Source organism: Parus major, chromosome 2, assembly GCF_001522545.3.
Source record: "Parus major isolate Abel chromosome 2, Parus_major1.1, whole genome shotgun sequence".
Taxonomy (NCBI): domain Eukaryota; kingdom Metazoa; phylum Chordata; class Aves; order Passeriformes; family Paridae; genus Parus; species Parus major.
In genome coordinates this window covers 90,351,672-90,364,595 of record NC_031769.1, presented here as the reverse complement: position 1 = coordinate 90,364,595, position 12,924 = coordinate 90,351,672, and the positions used below count along the sequence as shown (strand labels likewise).

Here is a 12,924-nt window from a genome sequence, read left to right as displayed (position 1 = left end):
GAATACTAGTAAGTAACTCCTGTGACAGAAGGGCATACGTATTTGGGAAAGAACTGTGAAAGCAGTTCACTTTTCCAAATTAACTCTGATCTCCAGATTTTGATACTGAGTTTTTGAGTCATTATGTTTGAATAATATAAGGGGCTTGGTATATAATACACTGCTTTAGATTAGGGTTATCAAGTGTCTAATAAAGCAGGATGTTCGTCTCTTTTGTCTTCTGGGTGAGAACCCTTTTATTATAGTGTAGTATCTTTTGTTTTAATGCTGCTCTGCAGTGGATTGCCAGCTCATTAATTTTTCTACTATAACACCCAAATCCCTTTGCTGATCAGTGTGCTGAATGATTGATTCCCTGCTCCCAGACTAATTTTTTACATTGGACTGCATTTACCATCTGGTAGATAAATCATCCAAAACACTCAAATTCGGAGCCTGGATCCAGTGATCCTCTTTGTTTGTTCAGTCAGCAGCATGAATATCACTTGCAAATGTGAGGTTGTGTTCTCTCACCTGGATAACTGTTCCATATTGCAGACACAGGTTTTAACAAAGAGCACTGAGACAATAAACCTCTTCTCATTAACAAAACAAAACAAAACAAATGAAAAAGTATCTGCTCTTTGTGCTTTCTAGCCAAAATTTTTGTTTCATTCCTACCATAGCCACTTGCTTCTCACATGAAAAAGGGTTTTTCTTACAGCACAGAACCAATTTTGCAAATTTCAAACACATTTAACTATTTTCACAAAGACATCCTTTTTAGGTGTAAATACCTGCACAAGTGAAGAAAAGGACATCCTTTGGAGTTAAAACAGAGAAGAAATACAATGAAATAAATTGCCTTCCCAACCCATGTTTTATATGAGAAAACAATTCTATAACCTCAACAGGAGCCTGCCCGTTTTATTTTCACTTTTATAACCCTGAAATGATACTTCCATAAAATTATACTTCCAATCAAGACAGCAAGACAGAGCTCTGCCTCACAGAATTATCTCGTCAAAATTCTGGGAGAGGTGAAGGATGAAGAAAAAGCTGTGGGAGAGAGACGGTGCTTCAGGAAAAGAACCATTCATCTGCCCACTGCACGGGGAGGGGACAGGGCACCCCTTTCTTTAGTCTAAGGATCTTTTGCTGCTCTTTGCTGCTCTGGAGAATCCATTTGGCACAACACACTGACCTCTGTCTCTCCCAGAGGGATCAGGCAGAGGCAGCACACAATCAGAGTCAATACTAATTAGCAAAATGTAAACATTTCATTAGATCAACGCTTCCCTGAATTTTTAACGCAACAAACTGCTATCCAACCACTATCTTTTTATCAAACTTTCTACGGAAATATCTGTTGAAAGCACTATTTTAGCTACCTTCACCAACCAGCTAAAGACTTTATAACTTGTTCATGTGTTTTATGGACACTTTTAAGGATTGAAACTTGTATTTTCAAAGCACTCATTCATTTTGAATGCCTAGACTCTTCTGGACACTTTCTGCGCATGCACACCTTTAACTGTCCCATCTCTTAAGCTTTTGTGTTGCTTTGGCTAAGAATTTTGTTCAGTTCAAAATCTTAGAGGAAATAGAACCACTTCTGCAAATGATATTTGTCCAAACACTCATTCTTTGTAGTTGTATGTGAAGAGTCTCTGAATAGAAAAGAAAGCAAGTAAATCTCTTGTGAGGTACAACAAGAGCCTCAATACACTTCAGGCTTAAGCAACAGGACACTTTGTCACCCACTGCTGAAATACGTGTGTTTACAGGAGGTTTTCTACTGCCATAGGCAAGCAGATGTGACAGCATGTTTTCATGGGGGGCTGTGTCCCTTCTTCCCTCACCGCCTGCAGTGCTCTCATCAGTAAATAACTGAGGCTGGTTAAAACACTTCCTAAAGAACCTTTTTTTTGTCAGCCACAGGTGAACACTGACATGTGTCAGACTCCTGAAGCTGGGCGGAAAAGTCTGGGAAACAGGGCTGAATCTGGGATAAAGAAATTGGAGCCCTCAAAGACAAGCATTTTGTGTTTCCCTTGAACACATTATCGTGATCAAGGGTAGATGAACCAGAGTTTGCACAGATCCAGCTCTCTGGCTTGCCTGACTGCCCCCATTCACCCCATCTGCTTCCACATGAATCCCATGAGACTTGTGTGAGGCACAGGAGATGCCCCAGGGCCTATCCTTGAGGAACACGGCTGTTGCCTGCCAGCAAGCCAGGCAACTGGAATGAGACTGCCTACAGCTTTGCAGCCAGGCAGAGCCAGATTTCAGGAAGTTTTGGCCTCCAGACAAGACCTGAGAAGAACCATTTCATGTCCTGAACACCCTTTTGTCTGTTTGTCGACACTGTACTCGTTCTCTGCTTTGGCTGCTCTCCAGGGGATGGTCCATGCACATTACACAAAAGCACAGAGAGTTTTGCACCTGTTTAAGATACACAGGAGCATGCCGAGGTCTCAGCCTGGTAGGAAAAGGTGGAGAAGACCGAGCAACTACCAAGAATTGTCAGATCACTTCAGAAAAATTACTGAGAGTTTTGTCTTGTTCTTGATTTTCTTCCCTTTATTTTTTACATGTTTTCCTGCTGGTCTTAATTAACACTCTTCTTGAACCATGGATGAGGATCCTGCCAGCTTGAACATAGTTATATAATGTGGGTGTTTCAAGACTGTAACTGCAACTAAATTTATTTTTATAATATAAAATCAAAAGAGGTATTACAAGGGTTTAGTTTTCTAAACCAGATCCTTTAAACCCTGTTTCTGTAACACAAAATCTATTACCAGAAAAGTCCTGCCTTTTCAGTCCTTAGAAATTGTCTGCCATAATGAGAATTTAAATTATCCTAAAATAAATCCTGATTTGCTAGTCAAACACTGCCTCCTCAGAAACCACACTATGACCAGTGAGGCAGTTTTAGGGCAACTTAAAAGAAATTGAACACTGATATCAGTGTAACATTAAATTGCTCTCTTAAACAGAGGAATTCACATCAATAGATATGCAAATGCTTGCAGAGCCTGATCTGTCTACCAGCTCCCAGCCAGCCAGGTCTGGGGATGTAACCGGGTCAGCGAGAACTAAAGTCTTTCAGGTACTCTTGTAAGCAAAGACTTTCACTGGCATCTTGCTCCACAGAACACAGAAATTCCCTGGCAAGAATCTTGAAGAGAAAAAAAAAGACCTGGAATTTTTTCTCCTTTAAAAAAACCCAACAAACATATGATCCATAAATCACGGATACCTAATGGCTCAACTAATGGCACCGCTAGATACTGTCCTAATAATATAAGGACATCTTATATTATTAGGACATCTGCTTTCACATCCCCCTGAAGCCATCTGTGAACTAAATTAGAACCAAAGATACACTGTAGCTGTTCATCAAGACAAATAAACAGATTTCAGGTTCTCCAGGAAACTTTAATTTCATCAGATCACAGTTTTGACTGCTGAACTTACTCCTAATCACATTTTGTCTGTAACTTCTTATCCATTTGTAGAAGAAAAATATCATACAAAGAAGAACGAGAAATGGTTTCATAAAATAAAATTTATTATCAACTCTTTTAGTGAAAAAAGCTCTTCTTTACACAGGAGTTTCACAAAATACAGCTCCACTCTTTCACACTCTCTCTTTTTATTCCTCTGTTTCTCCATATTTCTAAATTGTTAGAATTTCAAGATGATCTAGGAATAAACTACAGCAATTAGAAGAGACTATTTTGTTTACAGCAGATCATTTAATTATAATTTTCTTATTATCTAAAGCTATTTTTGGTATAGAACAAATTTTTTAGGTAGTATTTCTACAAAGAATGTCCTTGATCTTCAGTTCTACTGAGCATTACAGTCAGTTTAGAAAAAGACAGTCTTCCACCTCAATAATACCAACATGTCTCCTAACTCCACTAGTGTCCCACAGAGCCTGTAAGGACTTAGTGAGGAGGACACGCAGGAGCCTCGAGTCAGAAGAATAGACCCTTTTCCAGCATTCCTGATGTTCAGCATTCTTCCTTCCACAAGTGCTACAGCTACTGTTATCCTGGAAACTATTGCCACTGTCTGCTTTGTGGACCCTGGCCAAAGTCTGACCACAGGCTGGAAAAGTCACAAGTGCTTTCAGATGATGGATCAATGGTGGAATGTAATGATCTCTTTAGAGGAAAAGGGTACTGACTCCTGTCAATATCAGTGGGATTCTCTGCATTTGTACTTCTCTACTCAAAGTCCTTGGCCACAGCTTCCTTTTTTCCAAGTCCAAGTAAATATTATCTCTCCCCTTTATCCAGTCTACTGTCAACCCTAGAAGAAAACTGACAAGACATAAAATATTTATTCTTACATCAACAGGAAGAAAAGGACCAGACTCCTTGTTTTCCACTTAATAGGAATTACCAGAGAGATCTTGGTACAGAATGTTTCCTAAGTAGTATTTTCCACAACAAACACAGGTTCTTTTTTCCTCTTTTCAAAAAACCAATAAAGAAATTGGATTCAATCCAATCCCCTCAGTCAAGCCTCAATTGCTCCATCACACTACCAGTTCCCACTAGTGACAATGATGGAGTGACACCTGTTACAAGATGATTTTCTGCTATTCTGACACTTTCAATTCTACTTTAATTACCATTTGGTTCTTTAATCAGCAAAAGAATCTGTACTGCAAGGACATTTCATGTCTAGGCAATTACACTAAAGGGAAACAAATATATGCATGCTCCCGTCCGAGTTTTAATTTCTCTTTTTAATAATTGTTTTTACTTTTTGCTTATAGTTGATTTATATTCATGTCTTATGATAGTTTCTCAAAGTGACATGTAACCTGACTGAGTTTAGATCATTTACTTCAGAAGTTCAATCAGCACAAACACACATCTCATTTTATTTGGCTTGACTGTTATAATTCATTTACAGGAACATAACTCATAGTATCTTAGATAAAATAACCAATTATTCTAGTCCCGTCTACCATTTCAGATCAAGTGTAACAATGCAAACACAAAACAACATGTAATTCTTAAAATACAGTGATTTACCTGAACCTGTATGCCTCTTACATCACTTGCTCTTAATGTTCTCACCAACATGGCTGCATATCTTTAGCACAAATTAGTTTTGCTCTGTGTAACTTAGAATGATATACCAAACAAAACCCCTCATCCACTTAATTTGAGCAAAAAGCACAAAGGGTATGTCTGTTCTAGCTGATAAGCACAGATGAAAGCCAGTCTTGAGGCCACATCTCATTCTGGTTCACAGAGCCCCCACTGAGCCCAGGCAGAAGCCACGGCTGAGCTCCAGAGACCAGCAGTGCCTGAGGTTTATACCCTCCAAAATCCACGGTCACATCTGTCACATGGACTGGGCCAAGGGAGCTACATACTTGTGTTCACTCTCCCTTGTTACAGCTGGGACAGCCTGGATCCAAGCTTCAGACAACACAATAGTTTGGAGTGAGGAATAGTGCACATAAAACTCACTTTGGCCAACTCACTAATTCTCTTCAGGCTTTACCTCAAGTGTAGACATACCAGATATGAGAAGCTTTATACCCCATTTTACCCTAAGGAAAAACAGCTACAACAGCAATAGGTGTCTAACAATAGTAAGCCTGGGGGATTCCTGCTACAGGGTCTGGAGGACAGACATGAAGGCATCTAAGAAAGTAATGGAAACAAATGCACTATATTTGCACTTTAACAGGATCTCATCTTGCTCATTCAATCCTCAATAAACTATCTTGAAACAACTTTATCTTTAATCGTTTCACTCAGATCTTCAGAAAATCAGAGGCAGCACACAGTCTGTGAGACTCAGAGTTTGTGCACAGAATCGTCCCTGGCAAGACTGCTTTATCAGATGAGGGAACAGCACCTGGAAAGGCTTACAACACAAGCACATACCTGTTAATTAAAATCCTGGGTGTACACATCCATACCAGAGCACTCAGCAATATCTCTCGCTGAGTCTGTGTACCTTCCACCTAAATCTGCAGCATTTGGTCAGTTATGATCCAAGTACAACCCCTGTGGCTCCACAGGTGACCAGAGCATATCTCACACCTGAGTTCCAACCAGACTAAAACTGAAGCTGATGATGCCCAGTTTGTGTCTCCAGAGAGCACCATCAGATTAGGAGCTCAGGAAGGAGCTATGTGTTGTACTTACCTCCACATACGGGATGCTCAATAACCCCCTGTAGTTCACAGACACTTCACTAAGGACACAGCTACCCCAGAGCCGGAGCACAGCATCACACCACCAGCACACAGACAGTCAGGGACTACTGGCAATATTACTGAAGAAGACTACAGGTAGTGCAGGGAATAATATAACATCCCTAAAACACTAACCTAGGACTCTCTTTTCCAGAAAGAAATAGCTTTTTTTTTTTTTTTTTTTTTGGTTGTTTGTTTTTAATTCTGGGTAAAACAGGATTATTTTATTTCATTAGCTTAGCAAAGTATGGATTGACAGATGAACAAACTTGCACAAGTCCACATTGTCAATTAACTCCAGATACGTCTTAATTCTCTGTTTCCTGCTCTAATCACTTTATCAAATGTTCTTCCCTTGGCCAGGGATGATGCAATTATAATTTAACAAAGGGCCAAGCTGCAATGCATGTGCCAAAGGAGTAGAATCAAGGCTGGAAAAGCCATCTTAATGTTCATGTTGTCTGCCTGTGTCCTCCACCTTGCAACCTTCTTTTGTTACAGCAAGCACTTTCTTTAGCAGCATATTCTGTAGCAATAAAGGAGAGGACTTCAGCATTTCTGAAAAGAAATAACACATAAAGGTAGATATATAATCTAACAATGATAAAATGTTACCAGCCCAGGAACCATCTCAAGAAGTGCAAAAAACCTGTTAAGGCAGCAGGTCAGAACGACACACTTACTAAACTTGCAAAACAGCAGAAGAAAGGAGAAACATTTTGCTTCTTTGAATACAGAAAGCAATTTAGAGTCTACTCATTTGAAGTAGTAGTAACGTTCTCAAGTTTAACTTTCAGTATACACAGCAATGTACGTGGTAGCAGTCCACTGAGAAGGGTGCTAATGCCAACATCTGGCCCCGTGTGTAAATACAGGAAACTCATCTTTTTCAGGGAGTAGCTCCCTCAGTAAAAGTTAATGAAGCTGTGCAAAGGTAAGTGAGGGGAAAATCTGACCCAGATATTGTGTGTTGATGTCAGTTGTTTCAAAATAAAGTTGAGTGCCGAAACCCTGCCATTTTGCATGAAACAGTTGACACACTGACTGCAGAATCCGACTACTGCATTTAAAACAAATTTTTCCTTCCGTATTTTTGTAATTACCCGGAAAAGAGTGGCTGCCACAAGTATGTATATAGCACCTACATTTGCTCGTGCCTATTTTTAGCAGAACCAAACCATGCTGAATGCCTTCAATATAGCATAAGGTTTCCTAATTCCAGGCTGGAAAGCCCTTTTTCTGTGACGGTTTCTAAATAATGATATCCCTGTGCTCCACATCATCTTAGAAACTTCCTCGTTTCATACATTTCAGCAGCCTTCCATATTTAATCTCACTGATTTATGTTCATGCCATGGTCTAATGACCCACATGTCTCTGATGGGTAAGCCGCTAACGCCAGTGACACATTAACCTATTAACCTCTCTTTAAAAATAACCATCATATTCATACAAATAGAATGAAAAGTCAGGCAGCAGCAGCAGCAAAACAGTAGCATTGTGGTATCACACACTAACGCAGCGTATATCTAAACTGGGCAAAATGAAGAGGAGCATTTCAAGAATGTGTAGCAGACTTATTATATTGCAAGACCATTTTGCCACAGTTTGCCGGTCTGCGAATTTGATAGCCTGCTTTAGCAGCATTATCCGTATTGTAAAATGTAATTGGGAGGAAGATCACTCTTCCGTTCACTCATTTCTTGAAACCTCCGCTACAGTTTGGGGACCTAACCCTGGAAGGTACCGGCAGTTCCTTCCAACGCGTAAATTGCCTTCCAATCACGCTGAAGACAATGGGAACGGGGGGGTTTTGCGCACAGGGCGAGAAACCTTCATCACCTTGGAGAAGGCACTTTGCACAGCTCTCGCTGGCGATTCGTGCAGTGGAATAAACCTATCATTTTAAAAGGCATGCACAGCCATTTTTCAGAGAGAAAAAAAAAATCCCTTTTTTAAATAGTAGTTTTAGAAGACAGACAAATCTTTCTAAAACCGTGTAAACTTTATATTGTATGTATTTACTTTGTTCTACTTCATAACTATCATATCCCTCAAAATCTAAGAAAACGAGCTGCTGTCATGCCAAACCACATTGCAATCTTACAATACCAGCATGTAATTATGTATATTATACATAAATCATGCAACCAAAGCAGGGAAGAACCCAAAAAAAGCTTATTCTGAGCACATCACGGGGTATTTTGCTGCCTTCACTTCGTCCAGAGTGGATCTATACAACAGCCGGCAGACGGACGGGCGGAGAGGTTACCCCGGGTCTGGGCTGCTCACATCTAGAGTGAAACGCAAGAAACAGCCCGTGTGAGCCATCAGGGGCTGCTCTCACGGCTCGCACCCTCTGCTAGCGGCAGGACGGGCACGGGGCGGGGGAGGACGGCGGAGGAGGGGGCGGGATGCGGGCAGCCCCCGGGACGGCCGGCGCGCACCTGCCGGCACCGCGGCGGGAGGCAGCGGGGAGCACCAAAAGCCGAGAGGCGGCGGCAGAGCCCTTCCCTTCAGCGGGGAGACCTCGGAGAGGGGGCTCCCCGCGCCCCGGAGAGGGGCATCTCCCCGCCGGCCGGAGAGCCGGCTCCCCGCACCCGGGGCCGGGGCGGGCGCCGCTCCTTTGTTTTCCGCCGCCCGCAGCGCCACGCCGGGCCGGGCCGGGCGGAGCAGGGGGGCCGCGCTCAGCCCTCCCTCCACGTGCACGCGTGGGCTGCCCGCAGGGGTGGGCGCGGGGCGGGAGCCGGCGGGGCATTACCTGAGCAGTTGATGCCTTTCCCCTTGCCGCCGCCCTGGCACTCTGAGCCGGGCAAGGGATGAGAGGCGCGGCCGGCGGGCAGCGCGGAGAGGGCGAGCACCAGGAGGGCCGAGGTGTAGCAGAGCGCCAGCGGGGGTCCCGCCCGCAGGAGCGGCCGGGCGGCGGCCGGGCTCTCTCCCAGCATGGCGAGGGGCGGCCGAGGAGCAGCGCCGGCGGCAGCGGGATGGCGGCGGCAGGCCCGCAGCATCAACCGGAGCCCGCGGCGCCGCCCGGGCGGGACCCTCCTTTCTCCGCCGCGCCGGAGCGCACCTTCAGCATCCCCGCCGCAGCGGCCGCACGGACCCGCTGCTGCCGCCGCCGCCGCCCGGGCGCGGGCAGGGCTGTCCCCGCCGGGGCCGCGCTCCGTCCGCGCCCGTCCGCCCGCGATGCCGCCTCGCCCCGGCCGCGCTCCTTTGTGCGCGGCGCCCGGCAGCGCCGCCGCTCCGCCTGCAACAAAGGGAGCGGAGCCGAGAGGCTGCTGCTGCCGCCGCCGCCGCCGCGGAGGGGGAGGAGGAGGAGGGAGAGAGAGAGAGAGCGAGCGAGAGAGAGAAGGGGGAGGAAGCACACGTGATGGCAGCCCCCTCCCCCGGGACCGGAGGGGAGGTGAGGGGCTTCTCCTCGCTCGGCGGGCAGGGCGAGCGGCGGCGGCAGCGCCCGCCCTCTCTGCGGGGCCGCCCCCGCGGGGAGAGGGTGCGGGTCCCGGGGCGGCTGCGGACACAGGCGACGGGCGTGCGGGGATGGCACCCATGGGCAGAGAGCGTCCCCAGGGGCGTCGAGGAAGGAGGACCGCTGGCAGAGCGTTTGTCACTGTCCGGGATGGTTTTTGATTATTCACTAATAAGCCGGCGTGAGTGGCCTTGGGAAAGAAAGCAGAGACAGACCATCTCTTCTATTAATTGTAAGGGTCGTGTTTAATTTTTACTGAATGGAAGCCCGGCATGTATAGCGGGAGCATTTGTACCGGTCCACGTAAATTGATATGGTTAGGGTGAAGGCAGTGAGTTTTGCAAAAGAGTGCTTTTACTATCTACATGTTTTCCAGTCCCTTACATGGAGACACTTCAGAGGTAAGAAGCACTGGACACGTAGAAGGTACCAGGCACATATCTTGAGTGCAGATGCTCAGCATGTTTCTGTGTGGCTGAAAGCTGTAGATTGACAGCCCAGTGACTCTTTTTTTCATAGTGAAAACACAAGATGATGCTTTACATTCAATGAGATTTTTTCCTGTCTCAGTTGTTCACGTTTCATGAGTGTTTTTTAATCCACTGTGCAAACCATTTGTTTTTCAGGAGCAAGACATGCCTCTTTCCTTGATCTCTCTGCCACTACACACTGCTGATGGGCTGAAAGGTGTAGAACTTGTGTGAGGAGATCTGGCTTGCACAAAGGTATAGCTCTTGTGTGAGGAGACCTTTGAGTAATTTGATTTATTGGCCATAAATCCAGGATTAAGCTTTGGGGAGGCACTGTGATTGTTTAAATAGCAATGAAGACAAAGTCCTGTATTACTAAGACTGAGAGAGCAATTTCTTTTTGACATAGGGGTTCAGCACTGACTGCATCTGCCAAGAAAATGTTCTTCTGTGATTACTTGGTGATGCTAGATGTGCAAAGAGTTCTGCTCCTCCGTAAGGTGGGGCACAGTAGCTCAAATGGAACTGGTTCTGATGAAGCAGGGCTACTGAGGTACACTGGCCAAGATGTTCAAAGCTCTCTAGGTTTGCATGCTGCTGTCTGGTTTGTTAAGCAGACAAACCTCTGGGTCATGGCACTGGCACAGATGTTTTGAAGGTAGTATTTTGCTGTTGTAGGAGCAAATGCTCTGTATAATTCCTTCCATAAACACATCTAGATCCATCTTACAATAAATATGCTGTTTTCCTGTACCTCTTGCTGAAGGGCTGGACCAGAACAGCCCTCATCTCAAACATGTTCAAGACCAGTTCATACTCATTTGTCCTTGTGCCATCCAGTGTCCAGACAGTCATTTCTCTTTCCCTTGCATCTAAATCTGTAATACATTTATAGGCAGCAGTCATAGCCACTCTGCTGGTCTAACCTATCAGTACATTTTATTAGTCTCCTCCTGTAAGACAGAGCCTCTGTAACTCAGATTTTAGTGCACTAGATAAAGTTTGGATTCAGCTCTCTTCAGCATAGCTGCAGTTTGTAATAGCTTTTCACAAACTATTGCCAGTCTCTGCAATGGAGGTAGTCTCTCCTCATTTCTTCCAAAATTACCTTTTTTAATACAACCAGTCTGCTTTTTATATGACTGAATCTCACTGATGGGTCATGTCATGCTGTGAGTGAAAAATACAGGCTACTCCTTGTATTTTTCTTTACAGCCCCTAATAATAATATTTTATAAGTCTAAGTGCATGATGGTATCTTTTCCATTGTTGCATTTCATTCCATTTCTTTTATTCCAATTCTCAATATTATGTAATCATCTTTTTGGTATATTCTGAACCTCCTTTCTATTAATTACCATCTAGTTCCAGCCTTCCTGCCTTGGGAAGGGACACCTTCCACTAGACCTGGTGGCTCAAAGACTCATCGAGCTTGGCCTTGAACACTTCCAGGGATGGGACATCCATGTGGTTTTGCAGTTTAAAGTTGCTGCCCCTTGTCCTATCCATATAAACCCTTGTAACAAGACCCTCTTCATCTTTCTTTAAGCCCCCTTCAGATCCTGGAAGGCTGCTATAAGGTCTTCCTTCTCTTCTCCAAGCTGAGCAACTCTAACTCTCTCAGCCCATCATCATAGAAGAGGTGCTGCAACCCTCTGATCATCTCTGTGTCTCTTTTCTGTGCTTGCTCCAACAAGGTGACGTCCTTCTTATCCTGGAGACCCCAGAGCTGGCCACAGTATTCCAGGTGGGATCTCAGAGGAATGGAGTAGAGAAGGAGCATCACCTCCCTCGATCTGCTGGCCACACTGATTTTGATGCAGCCCAGAACATGTTTGGCTTTCTGGGCTGCAAGTGTACGTTGCTGGCTCAGGCTGAGCTTCTCATCAACCAACACCCCCAAATCCTCCTCCCCAAGGATGTTCTCAATCCATTCTCTTCCTGAATTTGTGCTTGGTTTTGCCCCAATCCAGGTGCTTTGCCTCACTGAGCTTCATGAGGTTCACACAGGTCCATCTCTGAAGCCTGTCCAGGTCACTGTGAATGGAATGCCTTCCCCGCAGTGTGTCACACTCACCACAAAGCTTGGTGACATCAGCAAGGGTGCTCTCAATCCCCCTGTCCTTGTCACCAACCAAGATGTTAAACAGTGCCAGTCCCAACACCAACCCCTGAAAACATCACTCGTCACTGGACTCCAACTGGACATCGAGCCATTGCCTGCAACCCTTTGGATGTGACAACCCAGACAATTTCTTATCCCCTGAGGGGTTCATCCATCAGAATATGTCTCTCCAATGTAGTGACAAGGATGTTGTGCAGGACAGTGTCAAATGCTTTGGATAAGTCCAGATAGGTGATGCCAGTTGCTATTCCCTTATCCACCACTGCTCCATTGTGGAAGGACACCAAATTTGTCAGACATGATTTGCCCTTAGAATGTAAGCTTTTAACAAGTCCAGATAGATTTTAAGTAAACCTTATGGGATTTGGTTTTGGCTTTTTGTTGTTGTTGTAATTTTTTGACTCCTGGGATGAATGACATGCCATTTTTTATCTAGAAAAGCCACATCTGAGCAGTGCTATCTGTCTGGAAGCATCTCTAGCTAGTTTAAAGTGAGTGATATAGTCATGCTCGATTGGCAAATTCACACTATGCCAGCTGGGTATTCATTTCTATTCTGTTCTCTGATACATGTATTAAAAGAAAAATCTAAACACTTTCCTGCCAGCTTTAAAAGAAAAATAATTCAGGAAGAATTTGA

The 12,924-nt window shown here is 44.6% G+C and overlaps 1 protein-coding gene across 1 annotated transcript in view; it reads right to left on the bottom strand.

Moving 5' to 3' along the window:
- Window positions 1–9,351, bottom strand: part of TMEFF1 (transmembrane protein with EGF like and two follistatin like domains 1) — a 112,742-nt gene extending 103,391 nt beyond the window's left edge. The window contains exon 1 of the mRNA XM_015619212.3: window positions 8,985–9,351. Coding sequence (XP_015474698.1) covers window positions 8,985–9,231 — 247 coding nt within the window. The 5' untranslated portion in view covers window positions 9,232–9,351. The remainder of the gene's footprint in view (window positions 1–8,984) is intronic.
- Between the last annotated feature and the right edge of the window lie 3,573 nt (window positions 9,352–12,924).